The sequence below is a fragment of the Lontra canadensis genome, unplaced genomic scaffold, assembly GCF_010015895.1.
Source record: "Lontra canadensis isolate GAN:19392208 unplaced genomic scaffold, GSC_riverotter_1.0 scaffold73, whole genome shotgun sequence".
NCBI lineage: Eukaryota > Metazoa > Chordata > Mammalia > Carnivora > Mustelidae > Lontra > Lontra canadensis.
In genome coordinates this window covers 10,755,175-10,775,154 of record NW_022631067.1, presented here as the reverse complement: position 1 = coordinate 10,775,154, position 19,980 = coordinate 10,755,175, and the positions used below count along the sequence as shown (strand labels likewise).

Below are 19,980 nucleotides of genomic sequence, written 5' to 3'. Positions count from 1 at the left end.
AAGGACCATTATTTAATCTCTGCCTTTATTTTACATGTGAAGAAACCAAAGCTCAGAGAGATTGATAAGGCAACATGGCCAGTAATATAATAAAGCCAGTAACTGAACTTAGAGTTTCCACTTCCTGTTTCGGTATTTCTTAAGTTCTGCTAGGATTCAAAATCCTAAATCATGAGGGGTTTTTAGAGTACGCTCTATGTTGTTGCTGCCTGTGAGCAGTTCAGAAATACACACCTAGCTCTGGCATTCTTAAAGTGGACCTCTTACTGTCTCCCATCATATTATTTTCATGTCCGTTCTTCTCTGAATGGCTGCTATCTCTTGTTCTTCATATCACTCTGTTTGCCTCTCCGTGTTTTTCCCTAGAGCAGGTATTTGATATATTAAACTGTATCATCTTTGATTGTTTGATATACGTGCCTGAAAGAGACAGCAGGAAGTGGCCACTGAAGTTAATCCAGGATCTTCTCCATATGTTTGAGGCCAGGTCATTTTGCCCCTTTGGGATTACCCGTCTGCTTCCCATCTGTCCAGCTATCCTAGGCACTGTTCACAGGCAAGTGCCTGTTTTTATGACTGCGTAAAAATTTTCTGTTATATATGTTTATTATCCCAATTTATTTGTAGACTAGGACAGTGTTACTTAAGGTTCTAAGGCTGACCTTTGGAATGACTCTGCTTAAAACTAAAACATAGGATACACAGGAATGTATTCTTGATATATACTTACTAGGTTCTGATGTTGAAAAGCTATTGTTCTTGGATTTTGGAAAATAAATGAAAATGGGGAGGATGATATTTTGATTTTGCAGTAAAGGGAAAATGAGGAAGAAAATATTTCAAGAACTATCATTTCAGTTGGCCTGGAATGAACATTTTAGACTCCTTTCTCTGCTGCCTTGCTACAGTTTAAGCTTTAGCCCCATCAAAGGAAATGAGCAGAATTATTTTTCTCTTCTGGAAAGTTGCATATCTTTAGTGAAAATTTGATTCAACACAAGTAATATACCATTAATTATACTTCTTTCTTTGCCGTTAAATTTAGTTCTGTATTTCTGTACCTTTAGAAGTGGTGTAACGAAATCAGTGAGTTTCGGTTTCGCAGGATATTATGCCTGGAGGGTCTTTTGGCTGAGTTAAGAGAGAAACTGGAAAGAAGAGTGTAAGAAAAATTGGGGCCAGAGGTTGGTGAGCCCAAGCAGGTGGGCAGTAAAAGCTCATGTCTTAGGGTCTAGCTTGTGATAGTGGTACTCTGATACTTGGACGGTTGTGTTGTCTTTGAGCATTCAGTCATTATGGGTACCTGGGTGGCTCAGTGGGTTAAGCCTCTGCCTTTGGCTCAGGTCATAATCTCAGGTTCCTGGGATCAAGTCCTGCAGCGGGCTCTCTGCTCGGCAGGGAGCCTGCTTCCTCCTCTCTCTCTCTCTCTCTCTCTCTCTCTCTCTCTCTGCCTGCCTCTCTGCCTGCTTGTGATCTCTGTCAAATAAATAAATAAAATATATTTTTAAAAAAAGAATTCAGCCATTAAAATCAATCAACAAATAATTGGTGTTGGCTCTCGAAGAAATTGAAAAACAAATAACATATTTTCCTTGCATTTAAGGAGCTTACATCACAAGAGAAGTACATACATAAAGAACTAACTACACTACAGGACAAAATAAGTGCTAAGTGAAGATAGAAGCAGAGCGTCTGGAGCATGGAGGGAATCAAGGATGAGTTCAAGGATTAGGTAGTGTTTAGACCATTGTAGCTCCTTTCCAAGGACTGTGTAAGGTCGCTGCTGCTCATCTCTGCCTCGTCTGTCCTTTCTCATGAGATGCTGGTAGTTTGAAATCAGCCTTGGAGAAAGTACTTACCACAAGGAAACTGGCAAATGCTGTAGGCTGGTGTGTTTCCTTTCCCTTCATACCCAGCTTGGTTGGTAATCATTTACCAGCAAACCGGTGCCCAATCCTTTGGCAAACAGAGCCATTAGGACAAAGGAGAAGGATCTGTAGGGTGGAAGACCTGGAGGAACCCCTGAGAACGGGAAGTGTTCTAGAACTCCTAAGGGAGTCAAATGACTGAGCTTACTGAAAAATAGTAAGAACAGTTAATTAAGGACATTAAATTAGAGGAGAAAGACTTTAATAAACTAAGAACTGTCATTTTTAGAAGTGTTCAGCAAAACAAAAGATGGGATGGACACTTCTAAGAACCAAATTAGTGACCCTAAGGAATAAATGGTAGTTTCTCAAAATATGTAGTAAAAAGGTATAGAGAAGGAAATAATGTGTGAAATCAGAGATGTGGAGAGCAGACCCAAGAGATTTTGTATGTACATAATAGTTTCATGAAGAGAAAATGGACAAATAAAGGAAGGTTAATTTAAAAAGAAGTAATAGGGGAGGTTTTTTTCTTTCTTTCTTTTTTTTTTTTCACTGTTCTTGAGAAAATCTTGAGGTATCATTGGAAAGATTTGCTGAGTTTCAGACAAGATTAATGATAATAAGTAGCTCTTAAAGGCATACCTAGAACAAAACATTTTTGAAGTTTTTAGAAAGAAAAAAGAAACACCAAGTCATATGTGGAGAATATAGACTGAAATCATCTTCAGACCCCATAAACTGAAAATGAGAAAATCTTAAAATATCTACTTTATTAGAAAGAACTTGACCCAAGAGTGCTATAACCAACTAACATATCCTTTGTTTCTTAGTTATGAAAAGAGATTTTAAAATAAAGATTCAGAAATAAATCATTATATATACCTTTTTGGGGGAAATAACCTGAAGAAAGTGCTTTAACCAATTTGAGTTAAAGATGACAGGATGCCTGTGTGGCTCAGTGGTTAAGAGTCTCCCTTTGGCTCAGGTTATGATCCCAGGGTTCTGGAATTGAGTCCTGCCTTGGGCTCCTTGCTCAGCAGGGAGCCTGCTTCTCCCACTGCCTACTGCTCCTCCTGTTTATTCTCTCTCTCTGACAAATAAATTAAAAAAAAAAAAAAAAAAAGGAGCTCCTGGGTGGCTCAGTCAGTTAAGCCTCTGCTTTTGGCTTAGGTCATGATCCCTAGGTCCTGGGATCAAGTCTCACATCAGATTCCCCACTTGGTAGGGAGTCGTCTTTGCCTGCTCTTCCCTCCCTCCCCCCATTCTCTCCTTCTCTGTCTCTCCCTTGCAAAAATAAATAAATAAAATCTTAAAATACATACACATTTTTCCCAACCACTGAATTGGCTTTATTATTTATTGTTTTTATTATTTATTTAATTTTAAGTAGGCTCCCCGCCCAACATGGGACTCGAACTCTTGACCCTAAGATTAAGAATCACATGCCCCACTGAGCCAACCAGGCACCTTTTTTTTTTTTTTAAATTTTTTTTTTTTTAATAAACATATATTTTTATCCCCAGGGGTACAGGTATGTGAATTGCCAGGTTTACACACTTCACAGCACTCACCATAGCACATACCCTCCCCAATGTCCATAACCCCACTCCTCTTCTCCCAACCTCCCAACCCCCATGAGCCAACCAGGCACCTTTGAATTTAGTCTTTTAAAAACGCAAGCCCATAAAGACAAAGAGGAGATAGCATTCTGGAAAATGAAGAGCCAAAAGATGATTTTTAACTGACTTAGCAACTTAAGAAAGTTGAATCCTAAGCTGACAATGTGAAAAACTGGGAAATAGCTCATTATCACCATGGAACCCTGCAGAAGTCTTAGCCACTATTAATTTCAGATACCTTGGGGAATTCCTATAGGCAAGATTCTTGTCTAAAATCTGTGGAAGATTTTCTCCATATTTCCTCCCTAACTCTTCAGAGGAGGGTGGCTCTTCTCCCCCCCTGGAAAAAGCTTTGAGATTTTTCTCCGTAGAGAATAAGATGCCCTCTTCCCAGGGACACCAGGCACGTTTGGACAGAGGATTGAGTCAGTGTGGACATACTGAATGTGGTGATGACTCCTCTCTCAACGATCATTCCCCACGTGGTTCACAACGTACTGGCAGGCAGGCACATACCCTCAGTCCCCATGCTAGAGTATCCTTCTCTGAGAAACCTAACCTGTCATAGATTACTACGGATCCGCCAACACACGAAGCCTACGTATGGAGCAAACGGCCAACGAAGCCACATCCCACAAAGGGGGGACATGCACGGCTCAGGATCAGGATATCTGTCATGATCATTTAAGACAACACTGGATGGGAAGGGAGGCACCAGATGACTGTTAAAAATAGATAACAGAACTAAAGCCACTTAAGAGAACACAGATCAGGCTTCTTAGAAACTGGGTCATGAACAGGGGACTGATAATGCCATGAGGTTTACAGAGGTATGTCACAGACCTTGGGGGTGCTGCTCTGTGATTTGACCTCCACGTGGTAACCACCAACTTAATGAGGAAGGCTGGGGGAACCTAGACATTATTTGGAGTTTGGGGCTCTTGTTTGAAATCCCCCCCACACACACCTATTCCCCGATCCCCACAAAGGCTAAGAAGGTGAGGACTAATGTGAAGAGGAAGTTCTCCTTTCTTTCTCAAGTATGTACTGAATCCATTAGGTTAAAGGTGGTGGTCTAGGGCCTCCGGATACTGGAAACTGTTTAAAAAAGACCAAGGCTTTTTAAATTAAGAGCTGCACCTTTTTCCAACCTGAGAATGCAGTAGAGATTTCAAGCTTTAATGCTCTTGAAGTATTCAAAAGATGGATTTGAGAAACTCTTAGAGCTCCTCTCAGCCTAGGGTTCTAACTTTTAAGTGGATGGGACTTGCTGCCGTTGAAGACATCTGCCACTAGAGTGTGAGGCTTTGTCTGTCCTGTATGCCATACTGGAGGTTCTGGCTGTTTCTGCGGCCTCACTGTTCAGGCCCCCCAGACTCCCAGGATCACGCTTGTGAATCTTCCCATCAGGATTGGCAGAGGTGAAAGGCAGGTGTCAGATTTCAGTGCTCTCTTGTTGACCTTGCCACTTGACAAAGGGATAGGAGGAATCAAGAAGTATTTAAATACACTTTGTCTACATCCTGAAGTTCTAGGTGCTTAGGATTCCTCGGTCAGCAGAAAGACTTGCCCTGTGTGGGGTTTTCATTGCTGGGAGTTAATAGGCAGCAGGTTTCTCAACCCCCTTCATCGAAACTTTGCAGGTTTTTCCAGATGCGAACCTGCTCACAAATGTCAGTGCAATGCGTTTGCCGTGGCTGATTCACGTAAAGCTGGGAATTGAATGCAGGCACGTCTCCATTCAGCACCAGAGTAGCACACAACTCCAGCCCCAGCTGCTGCCCTCTTGCCTGGACTCCGAACAGCCTTCTCACTGACCTCCTTCCTGCCACCAGTGCACTTTCCAGTTCATATTCACTCAGCAGCTGGGGTTCACTTACAGAACCAAATCACATCTTCCCCCTTACTTTAAAAGCCCTCAGGGCATGTATGGCTGCACAAATTGCAGTATATTCAGGTGAAAGACTGCTTCTCAACGTAAAAATGTTAGAAACTGCTGATTCATTACAAAACAGCAGTGAATCTCAAAAATATTTTTTTCAAAAGAAGCCAGACACAGAAGAGTCCATTTATATGAAACTAGAAAAGCATTTAGTTGCATGAAGCCAAGGAAAGCAGGTGTAGAGGTCTTGATTGGAGAGACTCACGGGAACATTTGGGAGTAGGGGAAAATTCCAAGTAGATGGTTGTGATGTTTATATGGGCACACAAATTTGTCAAAACTCTTGAATTGCATATTTAAAATGGACCCATTTTGTAGTAACTGGTACCTTGCAAATGGTACCTCGAAGTTATTGTATGCATACAATACATATGGTACCCCAAGTTAAAAAGAAAACCCTAACCTTGATAATGGTATCCATTGCAATTAGAATAAAATAAAAACTGCTGGCTTACCAAAAAAGTAATAAATGCTAGAAAGGTATTTGTTAAATATTCAGTCGCCTTTTCTAATTAAAATACACTCTGAAATCAAAATTAAACTAAATTTGACTAAAAACCAATTAAAAAACCAATGAAGTTTTAATGAAAACTAGTAACATAATTTTAAAGGAAATGCTATAAAATTTTCCCTTAAAGTCAGGAACAAATGAATTATGTAAAAGGACCATTATTATCAATCACTGTTTTAGAGGGTAAAAAGTCCAAAAAAAAAAAAAAGTTGGTTTAAATATTTTAAAAAGAAGAAATTTTTGGGGGGTGCCTGGGCAGCTCAGTCATTAAGCATCTGCCTTCGGCTCAGGTCATGATTCTGGGGTCCTGGGATCGAACCCCTCATTCTGCTCCCCGCTCAGCAGGCCTGTTTCTCCCTCTCTCACTCTCCCTGCTTGTGTTCCCTCTCTCCCTGTCTCTCTCTCTCTGTCAATAAATAAATAAAATCTTTAAAAAAAAAAAAAAGAAATTTTCTTTTTCTATATATAATTGTGTCCCTAGAAAACCCAGAAGATACTACTAAAAATTTCTAGAATAAAAGCACATTTGGCAAGGTCTGAATGCAACAAGATAAACATGCAAAGTTATGTCTGTCTCTGTTAGTAAGAGCCAGCTTGAAATGAAAATGGGAAAAAAACAGCCCTATTCAAATTAACTGAAGTATCTTGTAAAATGGTGGGGAGAAATTTAATAGGGAAGACATAGAACCTATTTGATTCTGTAAAGTATAAAATCTTGTCGAAGAAGAAGTAAGATGTGAACAGTTGGCAAAACATAGGAGTTACTGTTTGGGGATACAAACGTATAGGAATGCCGATCTTTCCCAAATCGATACAGAGATTTTATGTCATTTCAGTTAGATTCACAAGATCCACTACTTTAAGTGATTAAAAAGCTTATATGTATTCATATGTTTCTGAAAATAGCCAAGGTAATTATGAAAAATGATAAAATTGGCCCTCTTTGTATTAAAATGTATTGCCAAGCCAGTCTATCTAAACAGTACGATATGAAGTATGAGAATGGAAGTACTTGAAAACAGAAAACAGAAAAGTAAATAAATATGTCAGTGTAAGGAATAGAGAGCTCATAAACAGAAATAAGTATATGTAGGAATTTTTCCTCTTACTATTTATATGATATGTTAACCCCTTAATTTGTACCAAATACAATGAATCCCAGATAAAGATTAATTATAAAACATAAAACTGAGGAGTCTAGTCATTACCTAGAGATTGAAGTGATCTTTTTTTTTTTTTTAAAGATTTTATTTATTTATTTATTAGAAAGTAGGAATGTGCGTGGGGACTGGGCAGAAGGAGAAGGAGAAGCAGACTCCCTGCAAAGCAGGGAGCCCAACACAGGGCTCGATCCCAGAACCCTGAGATCATGACCTGAGCTGAAGACAGTTGCTTAACCAGCTGAGCCACACAGGCACCCCTGAAGTGATTTTTTAAATGAATACCAAAAAGGGTTTTTTTTGAGAGAGAGAAAGAGTGTACATGTACATGAGCAGTGGTGGGGGGACTGGGGATGGGAGGCAGGAGAGGCAGAGGGAGAGAATCCTAAGCAGTCTCTGCCCAGCGTGGAGTTTGATCTCAGGACTCTGAGATCACGACCTGAGCTGAGTCAAGAGTCCAGTGCTTAACTGATTGAGCCATGTGAGAGCCCCTCAAAAAGATTTCTAATGAAAACTAATGATGTGACAGTGTTATGTAAAATGTGGTGTCTCTGTGGCAAAATGCTAAGCCCTAAGTTAGCATTTTAAAAAAAATTTTAATTGGCCCATAAACTTGAAAGCTGTGTGAAAAAAAACTTTTCTTTTTAAATTATTATTGTGTTTTTTGGACTTCATATGTCAATTGCAAATTGTTGAAATTTTGCATTTGGACTTTTTGTAAGTTTAAAAAATTACTGTGTCTATATTATACCTTAGAACCTACAAAAATAGCAGATATATTTTTTAAAAACTAAAATAAGTTTTTTTATATATTACATACTAGTATATACCATAAGTATAATCTAATAATATCTTGTATTGAGCCATAGTATGATTACATAACCTCTAGCTGCAGACTATCGCCACATGGTTCTGATGCTAGATAAATCCCTTTACATTTGTAAATGTTACTGTTGTTAGAAAAGAACTAAAAAAGACTATCCTTCCATTTTTTTAGTTTGTGCAAAAGAAAGTGATTATGATAGTGAGAATCCTAATCTCTTACTAGAGATGGTTTGAGAAATAGATGTGTGAAGAACTTTGAAGGAACTCCAGGTGGTTAGCCTGGAGAATTGGAGACTCATTAATAAGGAACAGTCCAGCTGTCGTCAGTTCAGCCCACTTGAGCTCTAGGCACTGATTTATGTTTATTTGTTGACCGTGTCTGGCACAAAAGAGGTCACTTTTGTAGTTGGTAGGACATACCATATATTGATCACTCTGGTGAAAGAGCCAGATGATGGACTAATCCTTACCTCAGACCCAAGATTCAGTCAGGGACCATTTCTGCCTTGGACCAGCTTTCAGGTCCAAATGGTTAGGCTGGATTTGAGTCTAACCTCGTTAGAACAACATTTAGAACGTGTATTACCAGACATTAGGACCAGCTGGGTCAGAGATTTCGGCAAGGGAAAAACCAGAGGGGAAAGAGATGAAGAACATTCAGAAGGAGTCCGAAGTCAGAGCCAGGGCGGGCATGTCATGGGCTTGGGCGTCAGGCCATGAGAGGACAACAGGTTCTCAAGGCCCCTCTGATCTGAGATCAGGAGTAGCCTTATGCTGGAGCTCATTATCATAAGACTAGTCATGGCGGGCAGGGTTTATCTTTCAAGATTGGTAATGTGCAAGTGTAAGAAAGAATAGAATTAGAAGAATAGAATTATTTGGTGTTAGGTCAGATTGGAAAAGTTGCGTGGAAGTCACAGACAGTCTGACTCAGTATGAGAAGTAACTATCTAATGATTTAGAAATCTTTGAGTTTGTCGGTTTGCTGGCGTTGGAGTTTTAGAGATCCTAGATATGCACCTGGCAAACAGTACTGTAGAAGGTGCATTTGTACTGTGTAGAGGATGAAGTAGATCTTTGCTGTTTTTGTTTGTTTTATTAGAGAGCACGTGCATGCAAGCCTGGGGGCGGCATGAGTGGGGGACTTAGAGGGGCAGAAACGGAGGCAGAGGGAGAGAGAGAATCCTAAGCAGGCTCTGTGCCAGCACAGAGCTTGACATAGGCTCGATTATGAAAGTAGTTTTGACCTCGCAGGCCCTCAGAGGCTTTTGGGGACTCCCAGTAGTCCCCAGGCCACACGTTGAGAACTGCTCTTGTAGAGTGTATGTTGTGAGAAGACAGACCAAATTTTTGTAATCCTCATATAGGAGGATTATTGTGGGATCATATGAGATGTTTTCATCACCCCTTAAGTGTTCGGACAATCAGGAACTTCTCTAAGCCTGTAAGAGTGTGGTTTAATCAGGCCATTGAGGGTCTGTTACTGAACTAGTTGATAGATCCCACTTGGGGTTTTTTGTCTTATTTGAGAAATCTTGCTGCCTCTCCTCCCCCACTGCATGCCTGGTACAATACTAACCCCATAATAGATGTTTTATAAAATACTGATTTGCATGACTAACAGTTCTATAAGATAGAAGCACTAGATATTAACATGATGTATGTGATTGATTGATTGATTGATTGATTTCCCTAGGACACAAGTTAACAGAGAGTGAAAGAAACCAGTTATTGGCAATAGCATCATCATTGTTCGTGGCATTCCAATTAAGAGCACAACATTTTCAAGAACAGGAAAATTCAAGGTATGTTAGATCATTTAAAACAGCATAAGTGAAAGAAAAACACTGATAACCTAAGCAGCATGGGAACCAAGCATGGGAAATAGCTAATAAAAGATGGGACTGATCTTGGTTTTGAATCTTGTGTTTGGAGAAGTATAATACAATCACAATGTTTAAAAGTGATATTGTTTCTATTTCTTCAAATGATTTTTTCAAAATTCAGACAAAAAGGGGGTTTTTTTGGTCTCTAATTTGAACATTATTAGAGGTAGGAAGATGTTCTGAAACCTTATGGAATGTCTGTTTAAGTAATTTGTACTTATTTTTTCTGTTTTATACCTTCATTAATCTTGAACAAAGTTTTAAAAAGTGTTAGAATGCGAAAAATTAGGATCGAATCTGAGCAGTTAAAATACACATGTGTATAAGAAGCTCCTCTAAGATACCAGAAGGCATTAACACCGGGTTAAGTTAGCTATTTGTGAGCCCTAGAGATACTTTTTAGCTTCCTAGTAATGTAAGTGAGAGAGAAAACATGCTTTATAGCAAGGCAAGCAAAAACCAAGTCAGCATGACATTAATGCCTCTAAATGACAGGAGAATTTACTATGAATGTCTATGTCCTTGCCAGCATAATCCTGCTTTAGCAAGTATAGTCTGTTTCTTACTTGCTAGAGTGATGTTGTTGATAAAATTGTGTCACTTCAACTTTTCCATTCTTTCTGCTTTTCCACAAGAGGAAGAACAAAGATAAAAAGAGAAAAGATGGCAGGTGACTGAGCATCTCTGAAGAACACAGATCAGAAACTTAGGTTACCCTTGAAGAATTAGGTGGAAGAAAAGTAAATTGGGTTTGGGCTATTACATCTTAATGGCTAACTGGTTTTACTCGGAAAATCTTGGAGTAATTGGTACTCTTCATTTGTTCTCATTCTCAAGAGAACGTATTAGGAAGCTTAATGTATGATTTTTTTTTCACTTTTTTTAAATTGAAGTATAGTTGACACACGGTGTACCTTAGTTTCGGTGCACAACATGGTGATTGGACAGACCGCTCTCTACTTGACGTGATGCTCTCTGTCCACATAGTTACCATCTGTCACCATGTAACACTATTAGAGTACCACTGACTATGATTCATCTGCTGTACCCTTCCACAACTGGAAGCCCCTACCTCCTCCTCCCTTCCTCCCCTTCACCCATTTTGCCCATCCCCCTCCCCTAATCCCTTCCCTGTGGCAGCCACAGTTCTGTGTATTTGTGGGTCTGTTTCTGCTTTCTGTTTGTTTTGGTTTTTAGATTCCACACGTAAGTGAAATCACATGGTCTTTGTCTCACCTTTTTCACTTAGCATAATCTGTTCTAGGTCCACCCATGTTATCGCAGATGGCGAGATCCCATTCTTTTTTGTGGCTGAGTAATATTCACTCTCTCCCTCGTCTTCCCCCTGCCCCCCTCTCTCTGTGTATATAAATGAAGGAAACGGCGATTGTAAATGATGCTGCTGTAAATGTAGGGGTTTATATATCTTTTTGAATTAGTATTTTCATTTCCCTTGGATAAATACCCATTAGTGAAATAGCATATGATCTTTTTTAAAGTTATGATTTGCTGTCTAGGGAGAGATGAAAGGTGATAGAATATCAGTAAATTACTGAATGACTGGAAGGAGGAGGAAAATGGGCAGTAGAGCCATGAATCTGATTTTTTTCCCCCCCATAAAGTTGTGCTGACCAATGTGGTAGTCACTGGCCATGTGTACTTACTTGAATTAAAATTAAATTAAAATTTCAGTTTCTCGGGCATGTTCATTGCCACCATTTGTGTAGTCACCAGCCACATTTCTTCCTGTACTGTGGTTAATGGCTACTGGATTGAGTAGTAGAAAGAACCTTCCATAGTTATAGTTTATTTCCATCAAGCTCTGTTGGGACAGGGGTGTTTTGGAGGTACATGTGTGTCTAGCTTTTGTTTTAAAACCCGAATTGTACCTTGTTTTATTTTTTATTCTTTTGATAAATACAGTACTTGTATCTTGATTATCTTCAGATGTTATTGGGACCTTGATCATTTCTGAAGTCCTGAGTGTAGCTAATGAACTGGTTTGATCTTCAAGAAATGTATTCAAGTCATTTTCAGAGGGTGCTGACTTGCCACTAGGAAGAATCTGAAAAAGGTTTAAGAAGGAGAAGAATAAAACTTCCCTGTAATCCCACAAACTCTTCAGTAAGCACGTTTTCACATTTTGATGTATTCCCTTCTAAGTGTATATATGTGTGTCTGTTGATAGACACACATACATGTAGCATATATAAACCTTACATAGAGTCATATGGAGAATATAGTTTGAATTCTATTTTTTTATTTGTAATTTTATGTTGCAAATATATCTTATTCCCTAGTCTTTAGAAGCATATTTTTAATTTTCATTACAGAATTTAAAACATATGCATACTTTTGTTTTTCAAAGGGTATCACTGAGAAGATTATAAAACAGAGCAAATGGTAGAATGTATTCAGAGATATATAGATTTATATAAATAAGTATAGTTATGTATATAAGAGGCTTGAGTCTGTAGTATATAATTTTTAAAGTTCAAAAATAAGCCAGACACCCCAATAAAAAAATAGATCTTTCTTAAAGATGTTATATGAATGACAAGTTCATGAAAAAGTTGTTCAGCATTGTCAGTCACTAGGGAAATCCAAATTAAAATCACAGTGCTACACTAATACACACCAACTAAAATGTACATTAAGTGGTAAGTCGGTAAATAATTGTGATATATCCTTATAATGGAATACCATTTAGGAGTAAAATGGAAAGAAGTACTGATACATTCATCACGATGCAAAATTCTGAAAAATAAGTCACGTTGAGAGAAACTAGTTCGAGAAGACTATCTAATCTGTAATATTATTTAAAATTTCTAGTAAAGCAAACGTATAAAGACAGGAAGATGAGTGTTTCCCTAGGTGCAAGTGTTGATATCCCAGGATTACATCTTTATACATTCTGTGCCCCAAACCATAAACCAATAATTATTTTAAATGTATTAGTTTTAAATTATATAGAAAATAGAATGTGGAGTTTCAAGCCAGAGTTACCATAATACTAGGTTTTATCATTGTTCATGTGTTTGCCTTTACTGAGGGCCTTCCTTACTCACTTGGCTTCTTGGTACTGTCATTTCAGGCTTGCAGGACCACTGCCATTACCAGTTACTGTGGGGCAGGTCTAGTGTCACAGACTGCCTCAGCTTTTGTTTGTCTTGAAACGTCTTAATTTCCAGTTTTAATGTCTTAACCAAGTTTTGCTGTTAGGAATCTTGGCTGACAGTTTATTTTGGTTTCCTTTTTTCCTTTAACACTTTGAATATATCAGCCCACTACTGCCTCTGGCCTCCATAGTTTCTGAGGAAAATCTGACAGTCTCTTGAGAATCCATTGTATGTGATGATTTACTTCTCTCTTGCTACTTGCAAGATTTTCTCTTTATCTCTGGTTTTTCAAAGTTCGATTATAATGTGTCTTGATGTGGGTCTATGAGTTCATCTAACTTAGGATCCATTGAGATTCTTGAATTTTTTTTTTTTAAGGTTTATGTTTATATGAGAGAGAGGGAGAGCATGAGTGGAAGTAGACTCCGTGCTAAGCACAGAGCCCCACATGGGGCTTGATCTCAAGACCCTGAGACCATGAGCCGTGCCAAAATCAAGAGTTGGTTGCTTAACCCACCATACCACCCAGGTGCTCCAGGCTTCTTGAATGTTTCTGTTCATACCTGTCATCAAATTTGGGAAGTTTTCAGCGATTATTTAAATATTTTCTCTACCCCCTTTTCTCTCTCCTTCTGGGACCCCCATGATATGTACACTGGTCGGCTTTATGGTATCCCACAGGACACTTAGGCTCTGTTCACCTTTCTTTGATTTTTCTGTTCTTTATCATCGAGAATTTCTCTTGTCTCGTCTTCAAATTGGCTTATTCTTCTGTCTGCTCCAGTCTGCCTTTGACTTAGTGAGTTTTTCAGTTGCACTGTTCAGCTCTAGAATTTTTAAATTTCCATCTAGTTTTTAACTCTTTATTATTTTCATTTTGTTTACATATTGTTTTCCTGACTTTCTCTATCTCTTTAGTTTTTTGAGCATTTTTAGAAAGATTTTATTTATTAGACAGAGGGAGACAAATGAGAGTGAGAGAGAGTGACAGCGCGCTCAAGCAGGAGAAGCGGCAGGGAAAAGAGAAGGAGGCTCCCCACTGAGCAGGGAGCCCAACGCGGAGCTTGATCCCAGACCCTGGGATCATGACCTGAGCCGAATGTGGTAACTCTGGAACTCGTATTGTCCTCCTTCTCCAGGGTTTACTCTTTTGTTGTTGTTGTTAATTTCTGTTTATTTGTTGGGGGCTGTCTCTGTTTCAAGGATCAGCCTCAGGTATAAAGGGAAGGTCTTTTCAGGTATTTTCTGAGCATTTCCCTGTGCATGTGTGGTCACTTTCCAGTTTTTCTCATAAATGCAGCCATTTTTGAATGTCTTAGTCTTTAGTGTCTGGCTTCTGAAAGGGAAAAAAGCAAAAAATGGAAGAAAATGGGGGAACTGACCTTTTAAATCCCCTGGAAGTCACTTTAGCTAGAGGGCATGGGGCTCACAACAGTGGGAGAAGGCGCAGTAACAATGGCTACCGAACTTACTTTCTGTACGTCTGTGATGAGAACAGTAATCAGTTATCATAGCACAGGTCCCCAGTATTTGGAGGACAGGGTCCTTTTATTTTTGCCTACCTGGGCACCCACAAGCTGTGTGTAAGCTGCCCCAGGAGTATATGCACAGCTTCCTGCCGCTGGTTGGGGTCGGGGGATAAGTAGCTGCCGCTGGGCTAAGAGCTGAAATTGACCAAAATTTTTTGCAGTTTACCATCCACCTTTTCCCCTAAAATTGCAAGCCTTTGACTGGACTGGAATTCGAAACTAGTTATCAGAGAGATCCTGCCAGTGTCATCATCATCTAGGTGGAGAGACATTCCTGGTGCTTCCTAGTCCACCCATCATCCTAGAGTCATCCTCCTCTGTATATTACTGTTGCATTCATTACCCTTTTTTTTTTTTTAAATTTAAAAAAGATTTATTTATTTATTTTAGAGAGCATGCATGAGCGGGAGGAGCAGAGGGAGAGGGAGAGCAAGAGAGAGTCTCAGGCAGACTCCCCGCTGAGTGTAGAGGCTGTCGTGGGACTTGACTTGGAACATGATCTCACAACTCTGAGGTCACGACCTGCGCCGAAACCAAGGGTCCTCTGTTTAACAGACTGTGCCACCCAAGCATCCCTCATTACCCTTTAAAAGTTGGAAAAAATTACATTAATGATACAGATAGGATATATATAGGCCAAAAGTTCAGTTATATAGATAATTGTGCATGTCTTCCCTATATAACAATGATTTGGTTTTGGTGAGTTTATTTTCTGTGGAACTTACTTATTTAGTAAGCCAGCTTACTGTGAAATAGGTCCTATCCATGACAACAGAGATCTGGAACATCCAGCAAAATATATTGATTTATTTGACAGAGTATAATCTTACTTTTAGGCAAAGTGAATCTAAGTTATTTTTGCTTGTTTGCTGAAAAGGTCCCTGACATCAAAGCTGATGTTAGGTGATCGAATCTTTACACTTCACCTTAGGAGGGCTGTTTTCATGATTGGCTTGGGAATGGAGTCCAAGAGTCAGCCTCCAGGTGTGGCTGCACATGGCTCAGTCATGGTGTGCTCATGTAATGTTTATGCTTCCAAATCCAGTAGCCTGCAGCCCTTCCTTTGTGTGGCTTGTTTTGGCTGCTGATCTGATTTTCCCAGTATCTTTATGGATTTTACTCTTTCATCATTTATGACTTGGAAAAAGACACTGACGATATGTACCCATAGTATTTGTATAGTAAGAAGATAGTGCGTTTTAGGGGGGAAAAAAAAGTTAATGTCAGAAACAATAGCAATTTTTCTTAGGATAATGATAAATAAATTTGCTAAACAGTTTAGCATCAAGCACATGCTCATTATTCTAAAACACTACTGTTGACAGAAAGGAATCCTTGAAAGCGGTGTTAAACAATCACTTCATGTTATCTGAAGCTAAAGTGATTTTGTCAGTGTTGTGGTTGGATTTAATAATTTGTTGCAATAACAGATAATGATGAGAGGAAAAATTAGTCAGGGAAACAATTTATTCCCTTTTAGTGATCTTTCACTTAGTTTTGCTCAAGATGCCTGTTGTCTTTAGGTCCAGATGCCGTTGGCAGGTCAGGATTTACTTTTCTGAGCGAGGCCCTGGCATGTCCTCCTCTGCCATCGCAAGCTTCTCAGCTGCTAGTGAGAACACCTCGGGCTTTCTCTAAACTTCTCGACTTCTGCCGTTCTCCCTGTGATTTCGGCACCTGTTGCTCTCTTTTGTTAGATCTGGTAACTAAGGAAGGCGTCCTCCAGGCTTTAAGCTTCATCATTTATATTTCCTAATTCCATGATTATTACCTGTTCAGCTGCCTAATTTGTCCTGTAATGATTATTAGTTTTGGGAAGATCTGTGCCAACTTGCCTGGTGGTAGAATGGCTGGGGACCAAATCCCTTTCCCAGCAGAGGACTGTTTTGCATTTACTTACCTTGTCTGTTATAAGAAGTTGGCGGGGAGTATGGCTCAGAGTAAGCCCTTAACTCCTGATAAGGCATCAGTCCTCAAGGCTGAGCTACCCTGAGGTGGTTGTGGGGAGTGCTATCTGTTTTTATATATTAAAGCTATTTTAAGGTGTTTCAAAGTAAATGTTGATTCCATGGGTTTTATAAGAGTATTTTTTTTTTTTTTAACCGCAGGTACATGGTAAATTCATCAAAATTTCTTGGCTGCTTTTGCTTGTTTGCTTCATTTTCTTTCTTTACAAGTACTTTTCACCATTTCTCAGAGAACATGTTCATCAAATTGCTAAACACTTATGGGGCACCTGGGTGGCTTGGTTGGTTGAGCGGCCAGGTGAGTCCCTGGTCCTGGAATCAAGCCCCATGTCACGCTCTGTGCTCAGTGGGAGTCTGCTTGTCGATTCTCTGCCCCTGCCTCCCCACCTTTCCCCCAATCTTGATCTCTGTATCTTTCTCCCTCTCTCTAAAATAAATAAATAAATCTTTAAATTCCTAAACACTTCCATGTGAGCTATTGGGAAAATCAGCAACATCGAACTCTTTAATTCATTTGGAATTCACTTACATGTGGGTTATAAATGGGTTTCTTCATTGTGATTTCGCAACCTTTTATTTATAAAATATTCCAACCTATTCCTCAAAGTATTATCTCTTCATATGCCCAAGAATAGTAAGACAGAAATATACATGAGGGGTGCCTGGGTGGCTCAGTGGGTTAAGCCTCTCCCTTCAGTTCAGGTCGTGATCTCAGGGTCCTGGGATCCAGCCCCGCATCAGGCTCTCTGCTCAGCAGGGAGCCTGCTTCTCCCTCACTCTCTTTGCCTGCCTCTCTGCCTCCTTGTGATCTCTGTCTGTCAAATAAATAAGTAAAATCTTAAAACCAAAAAAAAAGGAAATATACATGAACGTCCTAGTCAGTTTGAGCCACTCTCAGAAGTTACCATAGACTGGGTGACTTAAATACCAGATGTTTATTTGTCACAGTCCTGGAGGTTGGAAGTCTGAAATCAGGGTGCTTCCCTGTCTGGGTTCCGGTGAGGGCTCCTTTCTAAATTGCTGAAAGTCCACTTTTTTATATCCTCACATGGTGGAAAGAGGGCAAGCTAGCTCTCTGGCCTCCTCTTACAAGGGCATAATCCTGTTCATGAATGTTCTCATGACCTAATACCTTCCAAAGCCCCCTCCTTCAGATAGCATCACAATGTGTGTTAGACTTCAACATAGGAGTTTTGGAATGAAGACACAAACATTCAGTCAGTAATAGTCAGTGTATACTTATGTACCTACTCTCTCTCCCTCCCTTTCCTCTCTCTTCTCTTTTCCCTGATGCTCTCCCTTCCCTTTCCCTTCTCTTTTCTTCTTTCTTTCATTTATGTGACTTGTGCATGTGTACAACCCCCCACCCATCTAAGTAGGTATATGTATGTTACATAAATATATTCTGTGGCTTAGTGGAAAGAGTTAGAAGCCTGGTATTTAGTTATAACTATACGTATATTTATTAGTAATGTGACCTTAGGTATGTTACTTTTCTGTAAGCTTAAGTAAAGTGGGAATAGTGTGTATTCTGTACTGTTTTATAAAGTTTTTGTGAGAATAATTCATCCTGTATAATGTTTTCAGTACCCAAATTCTTCTACCTAGTTTGTTATAAAGAAATAAAAAATGAATTCTATATGATAGTACAAAACCAAGGAAATGCTTTATGGATAAACAAAAACCATCAAGAATAAGAAATCCCTTTGTTTATATCAGATAGCTATAAATATGACAAGAAAGTAGAATTTGGGGTCTAATTCTCTTCATTGAAATAAATGAGATGTCTTGTATTACAGTCTAGCAAGTGGGACACCAGTAGGGTGTGTTTTTAATGTTACTTAGACAATTCTTTTTCTTTGTGTTTTTTTATTTTGCTTTTTCCTGTGAAAGATGTAAGTAAGGTTATATGAAGTACTTGTTTGTATTCTTTCCCCATTCTTTTGTAGTTTTCCTTTATTACACTAGTATTTCATATTTTAAATTTATTGTGTAGGGTGATACGAAGTTGAGATCTAATTTTACTTTTTCTTATATTTAACCAGTAGAATCAGTTCCATTGTTTTAAATTTTAATTCCAGTATAGTTAACATACATTGTTATATATGTTTCAGAAATACAATATAGTGATTCAACAATTCCATACATTACTCAGTGCTTGTCACGACAGTGTACTTAATCCCCTCCCCCCACCCACCTCCCCTCTTGTTCTTTATAGTTAAGAGTCTGTTTTTCAGTTTGTCTCTTTTTCTTTGTTTTGTTAGAATTAGTTCCATTTATTCACTTGTCTGTCCTTTCCTTATTGATTATAAGTGTTAAATTGATTCTATGCAAAATTCTTAAAATATATTATGGTCTAATTTCCAAATTTTTCTCTTTATTTTCATTTGTCATTCTCTCCTTATATTAATAATTTATTATTTTCTTCTAAAATTTATTGATCATTCTTCTAGCTGAGCTTTGAAGGTACTTTGATATTGGAATTGCCTTAAAGTTATAGTAAGTTTGTGTAGGATAGACATCAAACGTTGAAGTTTTTCAAAAAATATACGACTGTATTTATCAAAGTCTCTTTGTTTCCCTCATTAGAGCTTTATAATTTTTTATTGTTGATCTCTTGTTATTCTTAGTTTATGTCTTTGTGTCATTATTCTTAGGTGTTCATATGTTGTTTTATGGTTGGGATCTTTTTCTTATTTTTTTTTTTTTCTTATTTTTAACATGAGTACTTGGTAAAGAGAAGCTAATGATATTTGTTTTTCTTTTTTTTTTTTTTAATTGTAAAAAAAAGTCAGAATTTGCCATCTTAACCATTTTTAAATACACTGTATATTCATGTTAACTATATGCACACTGTTGTGCAGATCATCTCTGGAAGGTTTTCATCTTGAAGAACTGAAATTCCGCCCTCACTGAATGACTTCTGTTGTTTTCCCCTGGGCCCTTGGCAGCCACCGTTCTTTCTGTACTAGTTGCATTTCTTTTGTAATAACTCTTCTTCCTAAACTTAAAAACAAATCCATTATAATACTTTCTTACTTGACTTCAAGAGGGGCAAGCCTGTAACCTTCTGAATCGCTTGGGATGCTTCTGGGTAACAGAAACCCCTGTTCAGACTGACAGCAGTTCTCACCTCACAGTGAACAGGGAGCTCAGAGGGGAGAAAGGACCAAGCTCAGCAGGTTCATCTGCTGGTGCCACATTGTCTTAGCCTCCCTTTCTTCTCTCTGCGGCTCTTCCGTGAGGCTGTGCGGGATAGCTGTAGAAGTTCCAGGAGCAGATCTAGATAAGGTTCCGAGGATTATGTCTGTCTCTAAGTGAGGACACCCTTCCCAGCTGTTCCCCTACCAGTTACTTCACAGAAGTAAAACTCCTGCCCATTCCTAAGCCAGTCACTGCAGAGGGAATTGGATTATCATGACTGTCTTGAACTGATTTCCTGGTATGAAGCAGATGTTGAGTCATCAACTAAAGTGGCCACCACATTTTCCAGTTGCTCCAGGCCTTCCCCTCTGTGAGAGCTTCAGTGCGGTTTCATGTTTAAGAGCAAA

The 19,980-nt window shown here is 38.9% G+C and overlaps 1 protein-coding gene across 4 annotated transcripts in view; it reads left to right on the top strand.

The window, feature by feature from the left end:
* The window catches only part of PCCA (propionyl-CoA carboxylase subunit alpha), a 397,106-nt gene that overhangs the window by 211,560 nt on the left and 165,566 nt on the right, over positions 1-19,980 (top strand). For all 4 annotated transcript variants that reach the window (XM_032881100.1, XM_032881099.1, XM_032881101.1 and 1 more), the window contains one exon: positions 9,625-9,733. In XM_032881100.1, the coding sequence (XP_032736991.1) occupies positions 9,625-9,733 (109 nt within the window). The remainder of the gene's footprint in view (positions 1-9,624; positions 9,734-19,980) is intronic.